This window comes from Scardinius erythrophthalmus (assembly GCF_964197995.2).
Source record: "Scardinius erythrophthalmus genome assembly, chromosome: 8".
Classification (NCBI taxonomy): Eukaryota; Metazoa; Chordata; class Actinopteri; order Cypriniformes; family Leuciscidae; genus Scardinius; species Scardinius erythrophthalmus.
The window spans coordinates 9,208,378-9,233,958 of record NC_138228.1 but is presented as its reverse complement, the minus strand read 5'-3'; the positions used below and the strand labels follow the sequence as shown (position 1 = coordinate 9,233,958).

Sequence of the window (25,581 nt, the reverse complement as noted above, 5' to 3'; positions counted from 1 at the left end):
GGTCGTTCCGAAAACAGAGCAAGTTTTCAGTGGGTGGCCGGAAGAAGACGCGACTGAGATAGGAATGTTTGGAGATTCCGTGGATATTGATTATGTCCGAGCCTGCTGCAGTCTATCTTTCTCTTCCTTCTCTCGCAGATCTCTTCATCAGCCGGTGTTGGACCTGAAGGATGCCAGCAGGAGGGGTGCAGGGAGGGGTGATAGATAAATAAATAACCCAATAAAGGATGCATTGAGAGGGTGTGTGTGTAACCAAGAGAAGAGTGTGCCTGCTCAAACAGTCCAGAGTCTTGTTGGAGGCTGGCTGCACTGCAGAGCAGGAGGGGGAAAGCACAGAGAAGGGACCTTGAAGGATTTTCGGCTGCACTGCAGAACGATGCCACTGCAGTAAAGCACTGAAACAGAGGCATGAGGTCCACCGGCGGACCCCCGTCCTCCTCGCGCCAGGTGAGAACTTAGTTCAGAGCTGATATCAGAGGTCTTCATGACTCGAGACTCTCCGGGAGGAGAGTGAGGGAGAGAGACAAAAAGAAAGGGAGGGAAGCAGAGGAGGAGGAGGGTGATGGTGCTGTATTTTTGGATAAGGGATCTCCTGAATTAAGTGTGGCTGGAATAAAGATGTAGTGTGAGCAGGAGGCTGAACAAGGACGGTGCTGTGCTCCACTGTGGTGGAGAGGAGTGGAGCAGACGCCTGGCAGACACACACTCGCACACACACCGACTCCACCAGAGGAGAGAGAGAGAGAGAGAGAGACCACCGTCACAGCTGCGGGGCTGGGAAGGTAAGAGACATTTCATTCAACTTGAGTTTTGTTTTGTGTCTGTGTTTATTGTGGGAGTGGATGAAATATGAAAGCATGCTGCACAAGAGCTCTGTCAAATGTTCATTGTGTGGTTGTGTGTGTGTGTGTATGATACAAAATTGAGAGAGAGTCAAAGCATGGAATTTTAGGTTAGGTAGGTGTGTTTTTTGCACAAATAGGCTACTGTAAGCTTGTGCAAGGCACTAAATAATACTGCACTCAGCAACTTAAAATAAATGCTTATGTGTAGAGCTTAAGAGAATCTGTGAAATTATGAGATTTTTTAAGATCTTCATATGTGTGTTTTTAGTAAATACAATATTAGTCCTAGTGGGCTAAGATTGGCCCTCGGTTTCTTGGCACCCTCGCTAGTGCCCTGAGGCTGAGTAACTAAGTCGGCAGCAGGACGGAATAAAACAGGAAAGCTTCAGAATGGCTCGATTAAGGAAAATGACGTCTGTTTAGCTTTCCATTTCATCATACTTTGACAACACAAGGGTCTAGTGAGAGTTTTTAAAAGTGTTTGAACTATTTGCTAGAGACCAAAATAGGATTCACCCCAATGCAGGCTCTAGCCTGCTGGAAGAACTTGACAAAAGATTTGTTAAATATTACATGCAAGTTCAGTGTGTTTTTTTTTTTTTCTTTCTTTTTTTTCTACTAATCTAATGCTTTTTTATTAAGTTTCTTTAACAGGATTAAGATTCAAGGTTACTATTGTGAATAAAATCCTAGTGACTTTACTATTGTTAAATCAATAACTGAATGTGAGCGTTTAATAAAAATAAATAAAAATGTTTTTGGGACTTGTGGATATTGCATGTGAAAGGAAACATCAATTTTATATAAAATATTTTTAAATATTAATTAATATTTTAAAATAAAATCATAAGACTTTTAAAAAGATTTAAGATTTTCCCCCCAAGAATATTAGCATTTTATTTTATTATTTTATACTATTTTATTCTCCATAAAGTTACACAATTTTTTACTTTCACAAAGAATTACATTTTTAATGTATTTATAAAAAACTTCCAGCATCAACATAAAAAAAGATCCAGACAAATTTACCCATTAAAGGGATAGTTCACCCAAAAATGAAAATTCTGTCATCATTTACTCTCCCTCAAGTTTTTCCAAACCTATATGACTTTCTTTCTTCTGCTGAACACAAAAGAAGATATTTTGAAGAAACTCTGTAACCAAACGACTGATGGACACCGTTGACTTCCATAGTAGGAAAAAAAAAATACTATGGATGTCAATGGGGACCAGCGACTGTTTAATTACCAACCTTCTTTAAAATATCTTCTTTTGTGTTTAGCAGAAGAAAGGAAATCATACAGGTTTGGAACAACTTGAGGGAGAGTAAATGATGACAGAATTTTCATTTTTGGGTGAACTATCCCTTTAACAATGCAAAGAAACTGAGTCTATAACAAACCAGGACTTTAAGTTGAATAGCTGTGACACCAATCACATCATGACTGTGGAGAATGCGGTTTATAAAGTTTAAAAGTGATTTAGTTGATCATTATAATTATAATGCATATTAGTATAGTGCACTGGTACAATCTTATTTTACACAAACACATCATGCTCTGCCTTCCAGCCATTCATCTCACATCCTCTCACCTGCTGCCCTTCCTCATCGGTCCTGGTGATTCCCAGCCCCCCTTCATTCCTCTCCCACCCCCTCCCTCCTGTCCTGTCTTGCAAGTCCTCATTCTATCTGGTTCACACCTGAGAATACACGGGGCAAGAGGCCTTAGCTGGTCACCCCCCACCAACCCGCAATGCACCTGTGACTTCATACAGATTTTTTGGATCCTGTCCACTTCTGTTTCATCTGAGACCACCTGCTTCTGTCTTGGCTGAGAATGCATGATTACCCATGATCATCCCTACCATCACTCACAAGAGAAACAGACCCGAGAACAACATCCTGCATCTTCTCTGTTAATCACTGGGAAGAGTATGGAATAGAATTATTAAAAGCAAACTAAGGATCTGAGATTATCGAGCTCTAATGGATTGATCTCCACCCGGGCGGTGAATATCTCATCATGACAACAGTGAGTAACCATTGACCTCAGACCTCTTTATTTGGTGGAAAGTTGAAATATTACTCAACTTCCGTCATTAGGTTAGATACTGACATTCAGGGGTTGCAGCATGCAGATATTAACATTGTGATGTTTTTTTGTCCTAAATAGTTCATTTAAAGGTTAAATGTGTTATAGATCACCTTGTGTGATGACTCAATCTCCACTATTCTTGGATGTGCATCTTGAGTTGACTTAATCCTACCAAGAGATCAAAGGCCATGTGAACACCTTTACACCTTTCATCACACATATGGTAGTGGGATTGTTTGCTGTGTTTGGGGGCTGAGTGATGGTTGGTGTCTTGTTGAGTATGACATGGGGCCCTTCTTCATACCCGTCCCTTTGAGCTAACAAGCCTCCGGAGGAAGATTCCCTCTAATTAGGGTCAAACATAACACTCAGTATCTGCCTGCTGTCTCTATCTCACCCTCAGGGTCTATGTTGTCTTTGTTCACATCACAAGACGGTGTGTAGGATAACGCAAGAAAGGGAGAAACCCATTATATAGTTCATAATCAGTATTTATGTTTTATGGCAGTTCTCACTTCAGATACATTGCTAATTTCATGTAACGTGAAACCAAAATTTCTAATATGAAAGGAACAGTTATGTATTTCTTGGAATTATATGATGTAAAACGGTTAAGTACTGGTCTGGCGCAGCTAAATAACTGTGGGAACAGTCAGTTACTGTGATAGAAAAATCAACAACCACTTCAGTGGAAGTCAGCGTTATTTCTGCCACTCTTCTCCATTGCGTTGGCCGTTATGATATAGGGGCACTGAGTGAAGCAGCTCTTTCTTTCATGAGAGGGGGAGCAGGAGGCAAGTGAATGAATGAAAGGGGGGGATTGTTCCTTAGTCTGGGTGCCTCTGATTACCTGCCAGACTCTGCCTAGCCTTTAATTAAAGTCATTAACCTGAGAGAATGAGGAAAAAGTGAGAAAGACAAAGAGAGAGTGACTGAGAGAGAGTTTCACATGAGGTTGATAGTGTTCTACAATTGTCACAATGTCAGTTGTTGCCATGTGTTTGGAATAAATTCAAAATGGTTGACCCTTCTGTTCATGTGGTAATCTCACAAAGCCTTTAAAAAAATTCTAATTGTATTATACCTCATATCAAGAAAATGAAGCCCAAGTTAGGATTTCTTTTGCACTTTTCAGTTTTTTTTTCTTCTAATATATTTTATTTATATTTTTTTCTATGTTATTTTCTGTTATTTCTTTCTCTTTTTTTCTTTTCATTTTGGGGTGAATTATTACCAGTTCATGTATTCCTGAGATGCACTTTAATTTGAGTTAAAAATTGGTGGGAGGGGAGAAAAGAGGAAATGGTCAGGTAAGGAGGGAGAAGCAGAAGAGGTAATGAAGTTTCTCTCTACCCTTAGTTATAATATCCCTTTTTCTCCCTCTTCAGATGCCCTCTCGATTTGGCACTGCGGTGCGGATCTTCATCACCACCCTATTTGCAGCAGTGGTGCTTTTTGCTATCCTACTAGCCTATGTGACAGGCTACCAGTTCATCCACACCGAGCAGCACCACCTGTCTTTTGGCCTGTACGGTGCCTTTCTGTCCCTCCACCTCCTCCTGCAGAGCCTCTTCGCCTATCTGGAGCACCGACAGATGCGTGGCCCTTCCAGACCTCAGCACCTGCGTCACACCGTGGCCCTCTGCATCGCGGCCTATCAGGAAGATCCAGACTACCTTCGCAAGTGTCTGCGGAGCATTCGCCGCATCTCCTTTCCCGGGCTTAAAGTGGTGCTGGTGGTGGATGGGAATCGGCAGGAGGATTCCTACATGATGGACATCTTCCAGGAGGTGATGGGGGGAGTGGAGCAGACGGGCTGTGTGGTGTGGAAGGGGAATTACCACAGCGACGGGGATGGGGGAGGAGGGAAAGGCTCATTGCATGCCGAGGAAGCTGCACATGTGGCCAGGGTGGTGCGGAGCTGCCATTACTCCTGCATCATGCAAGAGTGGGGCGGCAAGAGAGAGGTGATGTATACAGCCTTCAAAGCACTGGGAGAGACTGTGGATTACATACAAGTAAGTCTAGACAGCATTTACAACCTAAAAATTCAATAAAACGGAAAAAGTACTGGCTTTTATAGGAGTAAACAGCATTCATTCCAGACTTGCTTACTTGTTGCTCTTGGATGGCCAAATTACTATTTTGAAAAACATTGGATTTCATATTATTGAGCCTACAATATACTGTCACTCCTCATAGTCTGCCATCACCCCAGAGTTCCCTCAATGTCACTGTAATATGAATCCATGCAGCACTGAGGTCAAAGGTCAGACTTATTACTTACCTTCCCCTGTAGTCCTGAGCACACCTGTGCGCTGTCATCAACTTTTCATTGTTTCGGCATATGATTGATATCTTCAGAAACCAAGATGACCTTGAAACATCTGTGAGCCAATGCCTATGGTTGCAACAGTTCTTGCATTGTTCACACAGTCATTGTCAACATCAGCCTCAATAACTGAAAAGAGTTGCATGAGTTAAAGTTGCAGAGGAGCGTTCTAAATCGTATACATCTCTTGGTTTTGCAGGTATGTGATTCTGACACTGTACTTGATCCAGCATGCACCATTGAGATGCTAAAGGTTTTAGAGGAGGATCCAGAAGTGGGTGGGGTGGGAGGAGATGTTCAGGTGAGAAATGTGCCTATTTTTGTTGTAAATATGCAGAGACATTTTTATGTTTCTTTCAACAAACCAGTTTTCCAGTACCTTTCTTCTTTAAAGATTCAGTTCTTTCATTGTCTCTTTCAGATTCTGAACAAGTATGACTCCTGGATCTCCTTTCTGAGCAGTGTCCGGTATTGGATGGCGTTCAACATAGAGCGGGCCTGCCAGTCTTACTTTGGATGTGTGCAGTGCATCAGTGGACCTCTGGGAATGTACCGCAACTCTCTCCTCCAACAGTTCCTGGAGCCCTGGTACCACCAGACCTTCCTAGGAAGCAAGTGCAGCTTCGGTGATGACCGGCACCTCACCAACCGTGTCCTCAGCTTCGGCTACAAAACCAAATTCACGGCACGCTCACAATGCCAAACCGAGACCCCCACGCAATACCTGCGCTGGCTCAACCAGCAGACCCGCTGGAGCAAGTCTTACTTTCGAGAGTGGCTCTACAATGCGCTTTGGTTCCACAAGCACAGCCTCTGGATGACCTATGAATCTGTGGTCACTGGGTTCTTCCCCTTCTTTCTGGTGGCTACAGTCATCCATCTGTTCTACCGAGGTCGGTTGTGGAACATCTTGCTTTTCTTGCTGACGGTCCAGCTGGTGGGCATGGTGAAGGCCACCTATGCCTGCTTCCTGCGGGGCAGCCTTGTCATGATCTTCATGTCACTGTATTCACTACTCTACATGTCAAGTTTGCTACCTGCCAAGATCTTTGCCCTGTTGACTATTAACAAAGCAGGTTGGGGCACATCAGGCAGGAAAAAGATAGTGGTAAACCTTATTGGAGCTGTGCCTGTGACCATGTGGGCGGCCATACTGCTCGGTGGCGTGGTTTATACCATTTACTGCGAGGTGCAAGAACCCTTCAGTGAGACTGAGAAGGCTCTTCTCATTGCGGGCACCATCCTCTATGCCTGTTACTGGCTCATACTTCTGGTGCTCTACCTGGCCATAGTGGCCAAGCGCTGTAACAAAAGAGAGGAACAGTACCACCTATCCTATGCCGAAGCATAGTCTTTCTAAAAGATCAATACATGCTGTCAGGGCTCATTTTAAATGGACCCCTCTTTACCTGGTGCTGCAATCCTGGTTATAGTTATGGATCATGTGCAGGTCCAAGACTGTTGGTTGTTAGTTATTTTAACTATGTTAGCTATGGCTACATTAGAGCTTTTGGACATAATCAAGAGCTTTTGAGAAAGCTATGATTTACATGAGTTAAAATCAGAAATTGTGCTTCTTGTGATTATAAAGCACACATTGATGAGGCGCCAACTAAGGCGGTCACAAAAAGTAGAGCCAAAGGTTAGTGTAAGAGTGATAAGTTAACGTAGTTAAGCTGACATATGAAGTTAAAGGGTTATATTGGTGCTTGAACTTATAATTATATAGAATGTGTGCTGTCAAGGTTAGAGAGGTGTGTGCCAAAACTTAAAGAAACCTGCATAAGACACTAACCTGGTTTACTTGCCAAATCCAGTCAGTATTTTAATTGTCTTTAATCTGACAATCCAGCATAATTCTATATTTCATCATTAGAAATTGTGGTGCTTCTGATACTTTTGTGGTGTAACATGATAGAACATTGAAGAAAGAGCAAACAGCATTTAAATGAGAGATTTATGATACTCCACAATGATTTACTACACTGTAGGCTACATGTTTACAGTTCGAGATTTTTAAAGTTACATCCAGCACCAGTGAATAAATAGTGTCAGGCAACCAAAAAGGATTTTCTCTAGCATCTAGCAGGCATGAAATCAGGTCAGGGGTAAAAAAGGTGAGAAGGATGCGGCATATATACCCCCCCCCCCCCCCCCCCCCAAATAAACAACAAAAAAACAACAACATGTAAGCTGCATTGGCATAGTAATAGGCTACCAGTGTTTCTCACAGGATTTTTGGATCACTGTGATGAGTGGACCTCTGCCACTCTAGGGGGGTTCGGGGGCAAGAAAATTTTGTGCTTTTTAATGTGAAATTCATCAATCTGGTGCAAATTAAACAAAGGAAATTTCAAAACTCTTTTAGTTACAGTGTCTGTCTACATTACTACTACAATAATAGTTATAATATTAATCCCATGATAGTAATAGCCATATAGCCTATTGTAAAACAAATGCACTGAAAAATAAAGGAAACTTTCATAATTAGTTTTGTACTAATTTCTATACTTGAAAGAGTATATTTCTATACTTCACATTAAAGATGTGATTGGGCTAGCCCAGTGTCAATCAAGAAAAGAACCAATGGGCCGCTGATCTACGTATTTCATCCGGTCTCAGAGAAAAAAAAACTATTTACTACTACTATTTATTATCACGCATTAAAAATGCATCGTCTGTATGATAATCTGAAACAAGGACTGGTGAGCCGTTGTCCTGCTTCACTTCACAGATGCTGAGTGAAAGGAGAATTATAGAATGAAACCGCCATGCAACTGCGAGCCACAAATGAAAGCTTGGCGAGCCGCATGAGGCTCGTGAGCCGCGCAATGAATACTTGTTCCTGCTCGCTCAGCGCCCGCGCCCGCTCGCGATATTATCTCGCCCACTTCTATGTCAAAAAAAAAAAAAAAATGACATTGGCAACATCGCTGTCTGTATCTGATAGGACAGTTAACATTGTAAGCTAACTTACCTCAGGCTTCCTTTCCGACGTGCGGTTCTTTGTTCGGCAGTGTGTCCAGTTGTCAGATTCGCGGTGTAAAAGACTTTGAAAACATTTCTGCCTTAACGTTACTCTGACTCGTATTGGCTGACATGTTTCGGCATTAGGAATAATGATTGTTTTTTAAAGCTGCGAAGTTTATGGTAACTTTATAGGGGATAAATGCTGGCCTCGACCTCGAACACCCCCCCCCCCCCCCCCCCCTCTAAAATATTTTCTCATCGGATCTGCACAAATCACGTAGGTGACCCTTTTAGGTTTTAAAACGGCGAATTTCGCCGAAAGGTGAGGAGTTTTCATGCCTGATCTAGAATGTTCTGTTGCTGCATATTTGGGTTGAAAAATGAGCAAAGTTTTACCTGGATTCCTATTCTTACCCTATTTTCCTTTTTACCTAAGAAAAACTTGGTAGAAGTATATAATAAAAAATGTCATGTTTTATTATTTTATTATAGATGGAACAAGAGTCATATTGACATTTTTTATACCCCGATTATTTATGAAAAATACATAAGTATCAGAATCCGGTCACCCTGACAAGAACCTTTTCTGTAACTTATAAACTTATGGTTTCTATTGGTTTAAATAAAATGGTCGGTTAGCAAGATAAGTAAGAATCACATGAACTGAAGTAGCTTATTTATGGTATGCAAATTTAGATGTTTAAAGATTACCTTATATGGAGCAAAGGTATACAGTGGATTTTCATTCCACCTTTTTTCCCCCAGCCTCAGCCATCCTAATGCAACAATTAGCAGATTTAGCAGTTCTCCATGAATGCTAACGCTAACTTTTCCTGCTCCCTGCCCCCCAAAACACACATAAACTCTGGCAGAGATATAAACACTGAGGCTAGTGTGCAAATGTGTGCATGGACAAGTATAGAGAGGAGCTTTAAGTTTATGAAATATTTACCCACTTGACTTGTGCACTACATGGGCAATAACTGTATTTACAGTGAACTGCTGTGGACTGCAGCATCCTATAAGGCTGCAACATTACGATGATGAGACTGATAACACAATGCAATTATGAAACGTATCATTTGTTTACAATCAAACTTGCAATCTCATTGCTCACATTTGTGTGTTTTAAGATTTTATGCTATTCATTTGTAGACTAGGTGCCAAACTTTTGATCTTTGATATGCTCCGTCTTCAGGAACGGAAATCCCTCTGATTGCGGGGCTTAAAAATGTATGTATTAAAACTTTTTTTTTTTAAATCAAATTGGGTTTAAGCAATATACAGTGAAAAAAGTTCTTGCTCTGCTGTCTGCCAGACACAGTACCAGTACATTCATTTTTAGATGGTGAAGCTTAACCAGTGAAAACTAGGATTATATCAGTCATTTCAAGTATATTGTAAAGTAATATATATTTTTGTAAAGTAAAATTCAAAGATATTTTAAACATGCAAGAATTCTCATTATCTGATACACACACATATCAGTGTATCTGCGTTTTCCTAGGAAACTTTATTTTATGGAAAATGTTATTTTAATAACACTGTACAGATTAGGGATTAATAAATTACAGTATTCATAATCCATAATGGTAGAGGTTACATGTTTTTAACCAACATGCAGTTGTTTTACAGATTGCCACTGGCAGCTTTTGTCTTCTACTCAGAATTAAATCATGTGTTGATGAAACAGCACCATTTAGTCTGAGTGTCACAGCTAACCTGTACTTCTACAGTGGACCTGCCTGGTCTTTTAACCTCACATGAATTTTACATATTTGTTTTATGTATTATGTACATTGTCCTGTATGTAAAAAGGGATTCTTTAAATTTCGACATTTCCCTCATAATTATTTTTGCAAACACTTGTAACTGATGTTTTGATACAATAAACTTCAATTCAAAAGTGAGCATTTTTGAAGCATTATTATTATTATTTTTTTTTTAAATTCGCTTGAGACCTATCACTTTTTCATACTTACAATTTGTTTATCATTATTGTCAATAAACACAAAAATACAACAATGTATGTAAACAATAAATGCACTAAGATACTAATCCACCATTCCAAACAACATATGGTTCCATATCTAGAATATTGTGCTGATCAGTTAAGTCTCTGATATCTGGACATAAGTTATACTTTCTTCGGCACATTAGTGATGATAGGTTTGGGTCGAGTTTTAAAGATAAGCTTCTTTTTGATGAGGGCGGAGACGGTGTAAGATGTTGGTTTCTCTTGGTTGGTTTCCATAGTTTCCTCTGTATTCTGAGGAAGTCCAGAGTGTTTCATCAGAACAGCAAAGGGCTTCTCCAGTTTGACCTGTTTTCCATAGAGGATGTGATGTCCGACTATAAGGACTGGTAATCCCTTGAACAGTGGACAAATCAAGAATTTACCATTGGTAAAAAGTAGTTTTATCATTTTGTATGTATATATATATATAAAATTGGGCACATTTCAGACCAAAATCAAAAGAAAAAAATAATATTGATACATACATACATATATATATATATATATACAGTACCAGTCAAAAGTTTGGAAACATTACTATTTTTAATGTTTTTGAAAGAAGTCTCTTATGCTCATCAAGCCTGCAGTAAAAAAAATAAAAAATAAAATAAAATAAACAGTAATATTATGAAATATTACTACAATTTAAAATAATGGTTCTCTTTTTTAATATACTTTAAAATGTAATTTATTTTTGTGATGCAAAGCTGAATTTTCATCAGCAAGTACTCCAGTCTTGGGTGTCTTATGATCCTTCAGAAATCATTCTAATATTTATTTATTTATGAAATTTTATTGATGAGGATAACCCCTTGAGATGAAACATCTCGTTTTCGAGGGGGTCCTATAATACAACACATATACATTCACACTCACAAAAGCTCTCCCTCGTCCCACCTCACCTGACCCAACAAGTCATTATTGGAAACAAATCCATGTATAAAGCACATTGTGATGTTTGGATGCATGACAACATTTACATATACATATCTCAGACTCTCACCCATATATATAATATGATGGTTTATGATCAATGTTGGAAACAGTTGTGCTGCTTAATATTTTTTTTATAACCTGAGATACTTTTTTCAGGATTATTTGATGAATAAAAAGTTAAAAAGAACTGTATTTATTTAGAATAGAAATCTTTTGTAACAATATACACTACCGTTCAAAAGTTTGGGAACAATAACTATTTTTTTTTTAAGAAATTAGTACTTTAATTCAACAAGGATGCGTTAAATTGATAAAAGGTGATGGTAACGATTTATATTGTTAGAAATGTTTTTATTTTGAATAAATGCTGTTTTTATGAATAAATGCTGTTAACGTTTTACTCATCAATGAATCCTGAAAAAAGTATTCCAAAAAAATATTAAACAGCACAACTGTTTCCATCATTGATAATGACTGAGTATCAAATCATCATATTAGAATGATTTCTGAAGGATCATAAGACACCAAAGACTGGAGTACTTGCTGATGAAAATTCAGCTTTGCATCACAAAAATAAATTACATTTTAAAATATTAAAAAAGAGAACCATTATTTTAAATTGTAACAATATTGCATAATATTACTGTTTTTTTTTTTTTTTTTTACTGCAGGCTTGATGAGCATTAGAGACTTCTTTCAAAAACATTAAAAATAGTAATGTTTCCAAACTTTTGACTGGTACTATATATATATATATATATATATATATATATATATATATATATATATATATATATATACATACATATGCATAATATATGTATGTATCTATATTATCTTTTCTTTTCTTTTGATTTTGGTCTGAAATGTGCCCAATCATTAGAGATAGACAAACCTCTTTAGTGTAGTGCAGGTCCCCCATCAGATTTCCTGCTAGTCCAGTATTTTGTCTGGACATCATTTCTCCCTGCAGCTCCACCAGCAACCACTCGGCTGGACCTTCAGCAGCATTACTGCAGAACACATCGAAAAGCCTTTTCAACGAGCACTTTTAGATCATTCATGGTCTGTAAAAACTTGTATTTCACACCAACCTTGAAATGACTATTTGAACCATTCTTTATCTGATTCCTCGGTGTCAGAATTCACAAATCACACAATTCTTCCTGTTTTGTCGACCTTCTCGTCTGAAACGTTGTCGAAACAAGTCAAATATTACATCCACAAATTACTGGCATGAATGTACAAATATATACCGGTACTACACATGTAAGTACGCTCACTTGCCAGGTCTGTAGTTGTGCATAATCTACTGACACACAAGTTTCCCGCCAGTTGGAAGACATTTCATTTCAAAATAAAAGTCCCATTGTAGTGTGAACCGCTAGAGGGCAATCGAGCTTCTTCTGCATTGCTCGAGCCTCTCTTGGCTAAGGTCTGACTTTCTTTAGTTGATTTTTTTTACATAAAGTAAAATAAGTCAATCGCACCCAATATTAGATTATTTTCCACCGACTTCCACCGGATTTTTTTAAATTCCTTAGATTAACAAAAAACAGTAAAGCTGTTGTTGAAAAAGATAATTGATGTAATAGTTATATGACTGTTGTTTTTTTTTTTTTTTGTAAGATGTAAGAGATATATCTATTCGAATAATATGCATACATGGATGTATACGTTTTATAACTTGAAAATTCAATAATAAAAAATTGTCAGTGCGCATGCGCGGCGTTGGCCATGCGGAAAATGACTCGTCAGTGTTGTTGTCGATCGCTGACAGGCACGTGAGCGATGCTACGTCGTCGATTTAGCAGTCGACATGGCGGCCACAACTCCTCCCAAGGTACTGAGCATGCTGCTTTTTAAGTCAATACACGGTCAAAACGACAAATAGCTCAATTTCACTGATCTTTTTCCGTGGGTTGTGGTGTAGATATTCTGTTTGACCTGCTTTTTGAACTGTCGGTGCTGGGAAATAGATGATACACTGGTCTGGGAAACTGCTGTGTTTAGCAACAGTTAGCCTGGCTGCTAGCTGCCAAACCCACTGACATACAGCTGATCAAACTGCAAAAAACACGGACGTTAGAAGTAGCGTTTCCGTTGCCAATAGCAGCACAACCGCAATATCGAACGTATTCGGGGCGTCTGGACTCTAAAAACAAATAATCAGAGTTGTGTTTGTACTTTAAAACTAGTGTTGAGTCACGAGCTGTCTGGCAGGTTTATGTAGATGTTTTGAGCTTGATGACTGATTGTTTATCAGCTGATTCCAGTAAATTCAGGCCTTAAGGAAACTAGCTTTACATATGAATGTTTTTTTTTCTTCTATTTATTAACTATTTATTGGCACTAACGTTACATACTCTCATTTTCGTGTGTGTCGTTTTCTCGTGTCTGTTACACATGCATTAGCAAGTACCTTGGCCACCATGATGTATTGACAGTATATACACTTACAGCTACCTACCACTACCACACAAATTCAGTTTGAGAATATAGGAGATGAACATTGCACATAGTTCCAGGTTATTCCATGGTTGTTTTCCCAGTGTAATTTCTATTTTTACAATGATCAATGTCATTTATTGTTGGGTAGTCTTCAAGAACATTGTTTATGTCAGTATGACAGGAGCAGTCATTCCTTTAGTTCAGGCCTCAGGCTAAGACATTTAAAGGCACAGGGAGCGGAGTACTGAAACAGGATCTTGAAATGTTTGTTTTTAACAGCCTATTTTTCGAGAGAATAATGTGTTTGGGTTATAATAATGAAACTGTAATGTTTTATCAATACATGTTTCTTTGTGTTTGTAGGTGGTGTTTGAACATGAGGGAGTCTTCATTCACTCATCCCCAGATGAATCTGAGGATCAGGATTTAATATCAGGGTTCCTCAGGATTATTGATAAGGTATGGTGATTGTCATTGATAATATTATTTACATTAAACGAGTGTGTTTTTCAGGATTGCTATGATTCCTTGAAGTTTTACCTGAACTGGGTCCACGTGACATACATAAGATGTTATACCACATTCTTGTCTCACTGTTAGTACAGTTCAAAAAGCTTGAGATAATTTGTTTTTTATATATGTGTATTTTTGAACAATACTTATGCTTAACAAGGCTGCATTTATTTGATCAAAAATACAGTAAAACAGTAATATTGTGAAATATAATTAGTCTTCAGCGTCACATGATCCTTCAGAAATCTTTCTAATATGCTGATTTGGTTCTCAGGAAACATTTCTTATTATCATCAATGTTGAAAACAGTTTTGAAAAAAAAAAAAACTCGACAGGATTTTTTTGATATCCGAAGTTCAAATGAACAGCAAGTTTAAACAGTAGTTTAAAAATAGAAATATTTTATAACATTATACATATCTTTACTGTCACTTTTGTTTAATTTAGTGAATCCTTGCAGAATAGAAATATTAATTTATTTCTAACAACATCGTACTTACTCCATACTTTTCAATAGTAGTATACAGTGCTATGCATAAGTGAATACACCCATGCTAAAGTTGACTAAAAAGAGGAATAAAAAAATCATATTTTGGAAATTGAACTTAATACCTTAATTTAAAAAATAGGAAAAATCCAACCTTTAAGGACACCAATTTTATTTGTGAATGAATAATGTATCGTAAATAAATAAATGTTCTTCCTTAAAATACATGGTGCATAAGTGAGTACACCCCTATGTTAAATTCCCATAGAGGCAGGCAGATTTTTATTTTTTAGTATTTTTTATTTTATTTTATTTTAGGATACTATGCATCCTGATAAAGTTCCCTTGGCCTTTGGAATTAAAATAGCCCCACATCATCACATAGCCTTCACCATACCTAGAGATTGGCATGATTTTATTTCAGTTAGCCTAAAAGCTAGTTTGATTTGCATTGAGAGATGATCTTATGGAAAGTACCCCATGCCAATCTCTAGGTATGGTGTGAAGGCTATGTGATGATGTGGGGCTATTTTAATTCCAAAGGCCAAGGGAAATTTAGCAGGATGCATAGTACCCTAAAATAAAATAAATAAAAAATACTTAAAAATAAAAATCTGCCTGCCTCTATGGGAATTCAACATAGGGGTGTACTCACTTATGCACCATGTATTTTAAGGAAGAACATTTATTTTTTTACGATACATTATTCATTCACAAAGAAAATTGGTGTCCTTAAAGGTTGGATTTTTCCTAATCTTTTAAATTAAGACATTAAGTTCAATTTCCAAAATATGATTTTTTATTCCTCTTTTTAGTCAACTTTAGCATGGGTGTATTCACTTATGCATTGCACTGTATATATATCTGAGAAGTCCGAACTACTTGCTTTTGAAATGTCTGTAAAAATCACAGCCATCTAACGATCTCTCCCAATATCTATTTTTTCTTCTTTAACTGTAGGATGGTGAAACCCTTGTGGAATATAAACCCCTGGAAGATACAGATCCCTCAAACATACTGTGTGCCTGCAAGGTTTGTTACCCGTTTCATCTGTGAGAGTTTGCATATATATGTTAAAATGCCTCAAAGACAGTTCTTATGTGCCCTGTACTAGTATATTCAGGATTCTGAATAGTTTTCTGAATTAGGAAGGATAACTTGATTGTATGATTGTGTGAAGGACTCCAGCTCAGTGGTGGAATGGACTCAGAGTTCAGAAGACAACCCTCATCGTCCTGTCGACCATCAGCTGAGCTATGAAACCGAGTGGGATATGATCAATGCCGTCTCATTCCGGAGAAAAGCCCACACACATGTAGATGGTAAAACAATTAAGTCAAATGTGTCTGAAAAACTTTGTATCAAATTGCTTTCACCATTCATTTTACCCAGTACCTAACAGAAAATGTCAGCAAGATAACTTATGCATCAGCCAGTGAATTTTGCCTATGGTCCTTTCTTTCCAAAACCAGATGGAAATCTGTAACGGTAACCAAGCGTATTATTTATTGTCACAGGTGGATCAAACCACGCAAATGACCGGAACAAGTGGGCCTTCTCTTTTAATGTGTGTGACCTCAGGTCTATCACAGTCAAATGTGAGGGCTGGTCATACATCATTTTCCGGTTGAAGGATGGCACAGCACTGCCAGCTATTCATTTCCACCACGGAGGGAGCAAAGCGTTCCTGGATAACCTGAGGAAATCAGTTCAGATCAACGAGTGAGTGCAGTCTGGGTTGATTTTATTTCAATGGATCAAGCCTGATCTTTGGCTCCGCTGTAAGCAAATGTTGTGCAATTTCTTATTGCAATATCATTCTGTTTGCGCAAGATCTAAATGATTTTGCATGCTTTTTTAATTACAGCATTAGACCAGCAGAGTGTAGTCATGAGTTACAGATTTTTTTATAAATAGTTTTGAATACATTATATAAGCAGTGCTTATATAATGTGTAAGAACCTGCACTCTTATTTAATAATTTCTCTGCATGTATTTTCTTGTGGGATAAGATCCATTAAATAATTTTAACTATGGTAAAATCCGATAAACAGATAATACTACGCTCTGATTATAGCTGAAAATGTGATAAAATATATTAGAAATGTTATATTTTAATAAATATAACATAAATTTGATTCATTATTTTAAGTATAATATATAATTATATATATTTATTATGTATTAATTATATATTTTTAATAAATTGAAATCAGTTCAAACTGGTGCTGTCAAATCGATTAATCGCAACTAACAAAGTTGGGTTACATAATATATATATATATATATATATATTCAATTAATATATATTATATATATGTCTGTGTGTGTGTATACTGTAGGTCGATGCTAGGTATATACCCAAATATTTGTACACAAAAGAAATGTGTGTGCGTACATATACACGCACACACAGACATATATATGATAAATAAAAATACACACATATATTAATCGCGATTAATCGATTTGACAGCACTAGTTAAAACGTGCATGTGTTTTTTAACTTTGCTAATTTAACATGATCAAAACACTGATCCATTTTAATGACTAAATTTCAAATTAGAGATCAAGTGACAAATATCAGTATCCGAATTGGCGCATCCCTAATTTATACAAAAAAATGGCATAGAATAGTGCACAAGTACACAAATTGGGCTGCAGCCTATGTCTTCTTTTGTTTCTGAGAGCATAAATTAGCATTTCGGCGTTTACATAACTGTGTAGCATCAGATGTCTTCCTGAATCCTTCGTTCTTCTTTTTCTTATCTTAAAAGTGACCCCTGACCTTTTAATTCACTAAATACCACGGCCATTTCACAATCGGAATGATTCGTCCAAACACTTCCTCCTTTAAAACTGAAGTCATCAAAATGTAACCCAATATGCAAACGAGACGGAATATCTTCGCACCTTTGAGGAAGTCTTGCATGTGTTCTGTGGCAAGAGGCCGTGAGCGTGATTCATGTAAGGTCGAACAGCAGCTGTTCGTTTAGAGTTAAGGCTTTATGAAAGGGACAGGAAGACACTCCTCTCCCCTGCGTTAAATATCACACCAGATTAAATCCGCCCGTAAGCATGCTGAATTCAGCCCTGCTGAGGAAAAGATAGCTGTTATTAAAGTTCTTATCTTAGACTCCATAATGAAACAGGCTGGGCTTTGTTGGCTCAGCTTCTGTCGTCATTCAAACCACAGAGCGATATGGCCAGTGATGTCATATGTTTACAAGTCGAATACCTATGTGTACTTTTAAAATTATTATTTGTTTGTACTATTATGTCTGTTATACATTTCTAGATATTCCTTCGTTTATATGCTTCCACACACACACACACACACACACACACACATGTATATACATACAGGAGTTATCAGAATAGACTGTTAATAAAAAAGTTTTGTATCTTTGATTATTTTGTATTTGTCATGTAAATAGTGTCACAATCTTTGTTTGCACAATAGAAAAAAATTATATTTGGTATCACTTTATTAAGACTATACAATGAATCGTATTATCGTTGTGTCTGTCTTTCAAAGGTGTCCCGATGATGAAAGTATCTTGATTGTCAGCTCTTATAACAAAGCCTTCTCGCAGTCCTTTGAGAATCTTCTGGATGATACAAACTATAACTTTGTTCAGGTATGTGGTTTATACTGTGAATCGTACTAGTAGTCATCCATGAATTGATCTTTGATATAAAAATATTCCCGTATGTGATAGATTAATTAAAAGTTGTCTTCACAATATTTTCACTATAAAACAGAAATTCAAGAAAGATCCTTATACAACAACGCTGGGTGGCTTCTCCAAAGTCACTAACTACCTCTTTGACGCATTTCGGGCGCCTGAATTAGAGTGTCAGCAGCGGCCCGCTGAGGAGGTGGCGGATCTGTTGGGAGAACTCATTCCCGGACTAGAGATTAACCAGCAGGAAGAGCCTGGATTTGAAGTCATCACCAGAGTGAGTGCAGATCTAATTCCAGCCTTAACTTTGACTTAGTCGAGTCTGGACACAGACAGCCGACATGAGGCATCCTGTGCAAAAGTATTGTTATGAAAAATTGATTTGATGTGTGTGTTCGTTTCAGCTTGATCTTGGACCGAGGCCAGAGGTGCAAAGGAAGGGGCCGGTAACAATGGAAGAATGGGAAAAGTATCAGGACTCAGAGGGAAGAATAACCAATGTACCTCACATAAAGGATGTCATATTTAAAGGGGTAAGATATTGCTTTGAATACCTTACTGTAACTCATTAATGTACCTAAATTTCCGATCCACAGGATGTCTGTCGATTATGTCGTTTCTTTGCTTGTGGTTTTATCACCATGGCCTCTCTGTTACCTTTGTGGTGGATTGCAAACATTTAGGTCATGAGTCACCAAAGTTTACCCATTTGGTTTTGTTCTGCATCATAAAGGAAGTCACGTACACTTCTGTTTAAAAGTTTTGGGTCTGTTTGATTTTTAAAATGTTTTTGAAACCAAGGCTGCATTTATTTGATGGAAAATACAGTAAAAACAGTCATTTTGTGAAACTTTGTTACAATTTAAAATAAATGTTTTTTGTTTTTTTTTTACCCCATGCCAAATTTACCCCAGTCTTCAGCATCAAGTGATCTTTCAGAAATCATTCTAAACTGCTGATTTGGTGGCCAAGAAATAGTTCTTATATTATCAATGTCGAAAACAGTTGTATCGTGGTTCCCACAAAAATATTGTATCACATTTGTTTCAGGATTCTTTGATAAATTGAAAGTTCAAAAGAGCAAAACAGCATTTATGTGAAATATGTAAGTCTTTCACTTTTGATCAATTTAATGCTGCCTTGCTAAATAAAAGTATTCATTTCTTTCAAAAAGATCTTACCGTTTATATTTATATTCTACATAATCTACATCCCTTCCAAACCAGCATTCCAACATCTCGATCTGATCTGTTTGGGTGGATTTCCTTTTGGCATCCCCTCCACATTAGCTAAATGCAAAGTTAAACACTGAACAAAAATTATGTTTAATTTCAACAACTTGATTGAAAATGAATTGAGTCTGAGATGAGCTGTTGCAGTGTCTCATTTTCCCTGTGACCTCTTGTCCAACTCTTTTCACTTAGACCAGACCTGTTTAGACATGTTTATAAATGTTTCAGAAGATGTAAGTCATCAAGGCTGCTGTTGTTTTGATCTCAACAGGGCCTTTGTCATGCAGTGAGAAAAGAGGCTTGGAAGTTTTTGCTTGGCTATTTTCCATGGAACAGCACTCATGAAGAAAGGAAGCTCCTGCAAAAGAGTAAAACGTACGCATGTTTCCCTCAGAGAACCGACAGCATGTGTTTAAAGCTCTCTTCGTTAGATTAAACATACATAAGATCATGTGTTCTCTCGACAGTGATGAATACTTCAGAATGAAGCTCCAGTGGAAGTCAGTAAGTGAGGAGCAGGAAAGAAGAAACTCAAGGTTACGAGATTACAGGAGCCTGATTGGTATGTCTTTAATTACATTGCAAGTTTTATTCTTTAGTTGTTTTAAAAATGTTTTCCAAATATATTCCCATGCACCCTTTCTCTACCTGGGGGAAGCTCGGTTTATGGTTGTTCATTTTTTTTAGAAAAAGATGTGAACCGAACCGACCGCAATAACAAGTTTTACGAAGGCCTGGACAACCCTGGCTTGATTTTACTACATGACATCCTGATGACATACTGCATGTACGACTTTGATTTAGGTAAGTGATTACATGTTTGAATCATTGTTCAGTGCAACTTCTGTAAACAACTGTTGTGTATACTACTGACTCCCATGCTGATCCCTTGTTTTCACAAATCAGTGAAAATCCTTCAGTTTATGTCAATGTGATTTAATTGCACATTCATTTATTTAGATTATGGATAATGTTAAGTGCTTTACTATTGCTTAAATTACTTGTATTTACCCAATTTCCTGTTCCTGTGCAGGGTACGTGCAGGGTATGAGTGACCTGCTCTCTCCCGTCCTTTTTGTAATGGAGAATGAAGTAGATGCCTTCTGGTGCTTTGTTTCCTTCATGGATGAAATGGTAATGCAATATGTTTGTTACAGCACATCTCTCTTTAGCACTCTTGGGTTTGTTGTGTGTGAGAAGATTTGGCTGCATCAATAAACCATGATTCTGTCCTCACGCTATCACTGTTGTGGGCAAGCACTTTAAATGGACTAAATTAGTCAACCAACAAATGGTTTACTTCTTGTTGTCTCTGCATATTAAGCCATTATAGGATAATTTCTTTTAGAGGGGTCCTATTATGCCCTTTTTTAAAATCTTGATTTTGTTTTGGGGTTTACTAGAATAGATTTTCATGCTTGAATGTTCGAAAAATACATTATTTTCCCACATATTTTACATTGTTGCAGCACCTCTTTTCCCAGTCTGTCAGTAACGCTCTGGGGTGTGTTTCCCGTACAACGCTGAATAACTACCACAGTACGATGCACCGTCGGAGAAACTAACCAACAAGTCACCATTGTTTCCCGAAACCGTAGTAACATGGCCGCACCTCTGTCATTTAAACCACATTGGTTCAACAATATAGGACTGTCGTTAATGACGTCACACACAGATGGAGGAGTAATAACTTCTGCTGATCAATCTATTCGAGAGCTCCGAGATGATGCTGGATCGAACATGGGACCTAATGACTACTTTACTGTTTTTGTTCCAAGTCATTTTGCTTAATTTGATGTTTGATTCATCGCGGACTTCCTCATACGTCAAGGGTTGCCTTGCACATTTAGGCACATGCGCATTGTTCAAAAACGCCGTTGATTGTTAACACGTCAAAATATATAGAATAAAATGTAGTATATACACTACTGGTCAAAAGTTTTAGATCGGTGCGATTTTTTTTTGTGTGTGTTTTTAAAAGAAGTCTCTTCTGCTCACCAAGGCTGCATTTATTTGATAAAAAAATATATATATTATGACAATTTAAAATGACTGTTTTCTATTTTAATATATTTTAAAATGTGATTTATTCCTCTGATGAAAGTTGAATTTTCAGCATCATTACTCCAGTCTTCAGTGTCACATGATCCTTCAGAAATCATTATCAGCATAATATGCTGATTTAATGCTCAAAAAACATTAATTCATTCATTATTATTTTCAATGTTGAAAACAGTTGTGTACTTTTTTTTTTTTTCAAAATTCTTTGATAAATAGAAAGTTCAAAAGAACTGCATTTATTTAAAATAGAATATTTTCTAACATTATAAATGTCTTTACTATAACTTTTGATCAATTTAACTCATCCTTGATTAATAAAAGTATTAATCAATACTTGATTAATTGATTAATTTTATGTTACAAAAGCTTTCTATTTCAGATAAATGCTGTTCTTCTATTCATCAAAGAATCCTGAAATAAAAATGTAAAAAAAAAACCATCAAATTAGACTGATTTCTGAAGGATCATGTGACACTGAAGACTGGAGTAATGATGCTGAAAATTCAGCTTTGATCACAGGAATAAAATACACTTTACTGTATATTCACATAGAAAACAGCTGTTTTAAATTGTAATAATATTTCAAAATATGACTTTTTGTTTGTATTTTTAATCAAATAAATGCAGCCTTGGTGAGCAGAAGATACTTCTTTTAAAAACATTAAAAATCTTACCGATCTAAAACTTTTGACTGGTTGTGTATATTTAAATAGAATGATAGATATAGAATGCACTGGATGTTAACTTGCTTATTGTGCCCAAGAGCATGGTATATTAAAGTCCACGTCATTTAACAAGAAACTATGCTTCTAATCCCAGCTCGAGAGCTGTAGTTCCAACCACGAAAGTTTGCGATGCTGTTTGCGTTTCGAGAAACGGCAAATTGTTGAACTATGTTGGTAATGAATGTACTTGCGAACATAATTGGCTAACGATGCTTTCGGGAAATGCACCCCTGTTTAGTTCTGGTCTCTATGAAGTCCCTCCTTTTGAAAAACTCATTGTGCTTTGATTGGTTGGCTGGACCAGTGTGTTGTGATTGGTCAACCGATTCGAGCGTGTTGCGGAAATGTCACGCCACTTTCCATAACCGCAAGTTTCAACACATATGAGTTATTTAAATGAGGAAAATTGTGACCTCTGCATTCCTAGACTACAAGACTACAATTGAGGCGTTTCAGGGAGTTCAGAAACACCCTTTTGGTGTGGACTTTGTAACTTTGCAGACCTTATTCATGCTCAAACAGCAACATTACACACTAAAGGAAGTTGAAAATGATAAAAAGCATAATAGTACCCCTTTAATTATCACTAATGTTTGTGGCAGCATGAAAACTTTGAAGAGCAGATGCAAGGGATGAAGACCCAACTAATTCAGCTCAGCACTTTGCTTCGTCTGCTAGATCTGGCCTTCTGGAACTACCTAGGTAAGATACCCAGAGGAAGACTTATAAGAAATAGTCTTTTTCATTGATGTTGACCATCAGTAGGCATTGTGTTTACTTCTGTATTATGTGTTTTCACAGAGGCACAGGATTCTGGGTACTTGTATTTCTGTTTTCGCTGGTTATTGATCCGATTCAAGAGAGAGCTACATTTTCAGGACGTCCTTCGCCTTTGGGAGGTGTGTTATAACTATCCTTTTGTTGTTGTTGAGGCCATCAGTCCATTTCTTGTTTCTCAGTACACTGCAGCTACTGTCTGTTATCATTTTGATTATACGTATGTGTTATATTGGCATTTGATTTAATATTTTCTTCAATTCATATTTTCCCTTTCAGGTTATGTGGACCAGACTGCCTTGCCAAAACTTTCACCTTCTGGTGTGCTGTGCCATTTTAGACTCTGAGAAACAAAAAATAATGGACAGAAAATATGGATTCAATGAAATCCTGAAGGTTAGCCTTAACTATATCTTATACCATTCTGAAGATTTATTTCTTTGAAGATTAATACTTTAAATTAGCAAGGATGCATTCAATTGATCAAAAGTGACAATACAGAAATTAGTTTCAAAAAATAGTTTTTAATAAATGCTGTAAATGTTTTTAAACTTTCTATTCATCAAAAAATCCTGAATATATCATGGTTTCCACAAAAAAATGTAAGCAGAACAACGGTTTTCAACATTGATAATAATTAGAGCACCTTTAACTTTTGAATAGTAGTATATGTACCTACATCTTGCAACATACATAAATTAGATTTTGAGAAACATAATTCACCAATTGATATGTTTTCTTTACAGCATATAAATGAACTCTCCATGAAACTGGACATCGAAGAAATCCTTAGCAAATCTGAATCTATCTGTATGCAGATAAAGAATTGTAAGGTATGTCATATGCATGATTGCAGATAGTGGGGTATTTGATGTAAAATCTCAATAAAATGATTATTTTGTTCAGGTAATACAAGTTTTGAATCTCCTCTTTTTCTCTCTAAGGACTTGCCCCATTCAGTGAGTGAGATTCTGGGCCTCAAAACAGTCACTGAACCCTCTGCAGCATTAGAAACCAGTGAATATGGAATACTCGAGTCACCTCAAACCTCACCAAGATCCTCACACAGACAAGATCACGTCGTCTCCAACGGCCACAGCCATCTAAAAGAAACAACACACAACGGCTGCAAAGTAGCCTTCATTTCCTAGTGTACGACACTACATGATGTATAGTACAGATTTTATATCCCCTGTATTCCAGCGAGATGAACAGTGTTGGGTGTCATGTAGATATTTGCTACCAAATGCCACATTGTAAAAGAAAAACAAATCGCAGAGAAAATATATGAATGTAAAACTAGGATCCAAAAGGATCCTAAAGCATTATTTTTGTAATATCTTGTACCATAATGTCTTTCATTGAAATAATCATTCCTTCTCACTGTATAGAGAGAGTTTTCACAATGTTTCAGAGGTGGGGTATCCATTGTTGAATATTATATATATTTTTTGTTCTTATCAGTTTGCCCTTTTCCTAAATAATTCAGATTCAAATTAAAATCTGTCTTCCATTAGTCTGTGTTATATTTCAACTGTTGTAGACTGGTTAGTTTTTGTTTTTTCTCTCTCAATCTTTTAGCAGTATTGGAACTCAATCTAAACCCAAAATTTAACATACATGTCTATTGCACCTGCTGTTGTCCATGTCTTTGTCCAATGAAGAGAGCCATTTTGGGTTATGTAATATTACATTAGTTAATGTGTTGCATAACTTGAGATTTAATCAGGTAGAGTACTTTGCAATTAGGTGGTCACCTTAGATACAATTTTCAAAGGCAGCAAGGTCTTAGTGAAAGTAAGTGAGGAAAATTTGCTTGGCTAAACTAAAAGCAATAGTTCCAACAGCCAACTGTGGCTTGAGATTATTCAAAGTCGGTAGCCTTGGTTCAGTCGGCCTGCTATGACATTTGCAGATGAGATGGAGAGTCTAAAAATATTGATTGATGATGAAATGTATTTTATCCACTCATAACCACAGCCCACAACAAAGACACACGGAATCAACTTCCATCTCTTTCATTTCCTGTTCCACAGGAAATTGCCTCAGAGGAGGCTGATAGCTCACTGCTCACCACAGTAATGTTATCTCTCTTCTAGCTCCCTTTCATTAAAAAATGGCAGCATTTTGTGCACTGACAAACGTACTTATTTGCCAAAACCATGAACAATATGCATCTGACCTCAAAGGAGGTGACGTTTACATAAATAATGCTGACATTTAAGTTCATACTTCATGGAAATGAATGCTGTAATCTCACTAAAGCTCCTTGCTTTCTATGTTGAACATGTTTCTAAATCCTACCTCTGAAGGATACACTGTACAAAGGCATTACATCTTACAAAAATGATGGGTGACGTCCTCCCCCTCTTCTCCTTCACATCTGTAAAATGAAGCCACATTTATGTGAATCTTGATGACTTTGCTCTAGATTCATTTCTCCTAGAGGGTGA

At 37.2% G+C, this 25,581-nt stretch overlaps 3 protein-coding genes across 4 annotated transcripts; 2 read left to right on the top strand and 1 right to left on the bottom strand.

Moving 5' to 3' along the window:
- The first annotated feature begins 357 nt into the window (after positions 1–357).
- has3 (hyaluronan synthase 3) lies at positions 358–6,777 on the top strand. The gene is made up of 5 exons (XM_081372450.1): positions 358–782; positions 2,416–2,878; positions 4,330–4,959; positions 5,473–5,574; positions 5,695–6,777. The coding sequence occupies exons 2-5, from the start codon at positions 2,870–2,872 to the stop codon at positions 6,622–6,624; spliced, it is 1,671 nt and encodes a 556-aa protein (XP_081228576.1). The 5' UTR covers positions 358–782; positions 2,416–2,869; the 3' UTR covers positions 6,625–6,777.
- Positions 6,778–9,738: 2,961 nt separating this feature from the next.
- On the bottom strand, positions 9,739–12,620 carry chtf8 (CTF8, chromosome transmission fidelity factor 8 homolog). Of its 2 annotated transcripts, none has more exons than XM_081372452.1 (4): positions 12,480–12,574; positions 12,291–12,383; positions 12,092–12,209; positions 9,739–10,614 (listed from the first exon to the last, which is right to left on the bottom strand). In XM_081372452.1, the coding sequence occupies exons 2-4, from the start codon at positions 12,311–12,313 to the stop codon at positions 10,381–10,383; spliced, it is 375 nt and encodes a 124-aa protein (XP_081228578.1). In that variant the 5' UTR covers positions 12,314–12,383; positions 12,480–12,574; the 3' UTR covers positions 9,739–10,380. The 2 variants fall into 2 exon arrangements, with proteins under 2 accessions (XP_081228578.1, XP_081228577.1); XM_081372451.1 differs by having other exon boundaries at positions 9,809–10,614; positions 12,484–12,620.
- A 29-nt stretch (positions 12,621–12,649) lies between these two features.
- Positions 12,650–25,265, top strand: tbc1d15 (TBC1 domain family, member 15). The gene is made up of 17 exons (XM_081372972.1): positions 12,650–13,039; positions 14,011–14,106; positions 15,608–15,679; positions 15,828–15,969; positions 16,165–16,369; positions 18,186–18,288; positions 18,413–18,610; positions 18,738–18,866; positions 19,837–19,940; positions 20,033–20,127; positions 20,253–20,369; positions 20,599–20,699; positions 22,954–23,053; positions 23,153–23,250; positions 23,408–23,524; positions 23,875–23,961; positions 24,073–25,265. The coding sequence occupies exons 1-17, from the start codon at positions 13,016–13,018 to the stop codon at positions 24,277–24,279; spliced, it is 1,995 nt and encodes a 664-aa protein (XP_081229098.1). The 5' UTR covers positions 12,650–13,015; the 3' UTR covers positions 24,280–25,265.
- Positions 25,266–25,581: the final 316 nt, after the last annotated feature.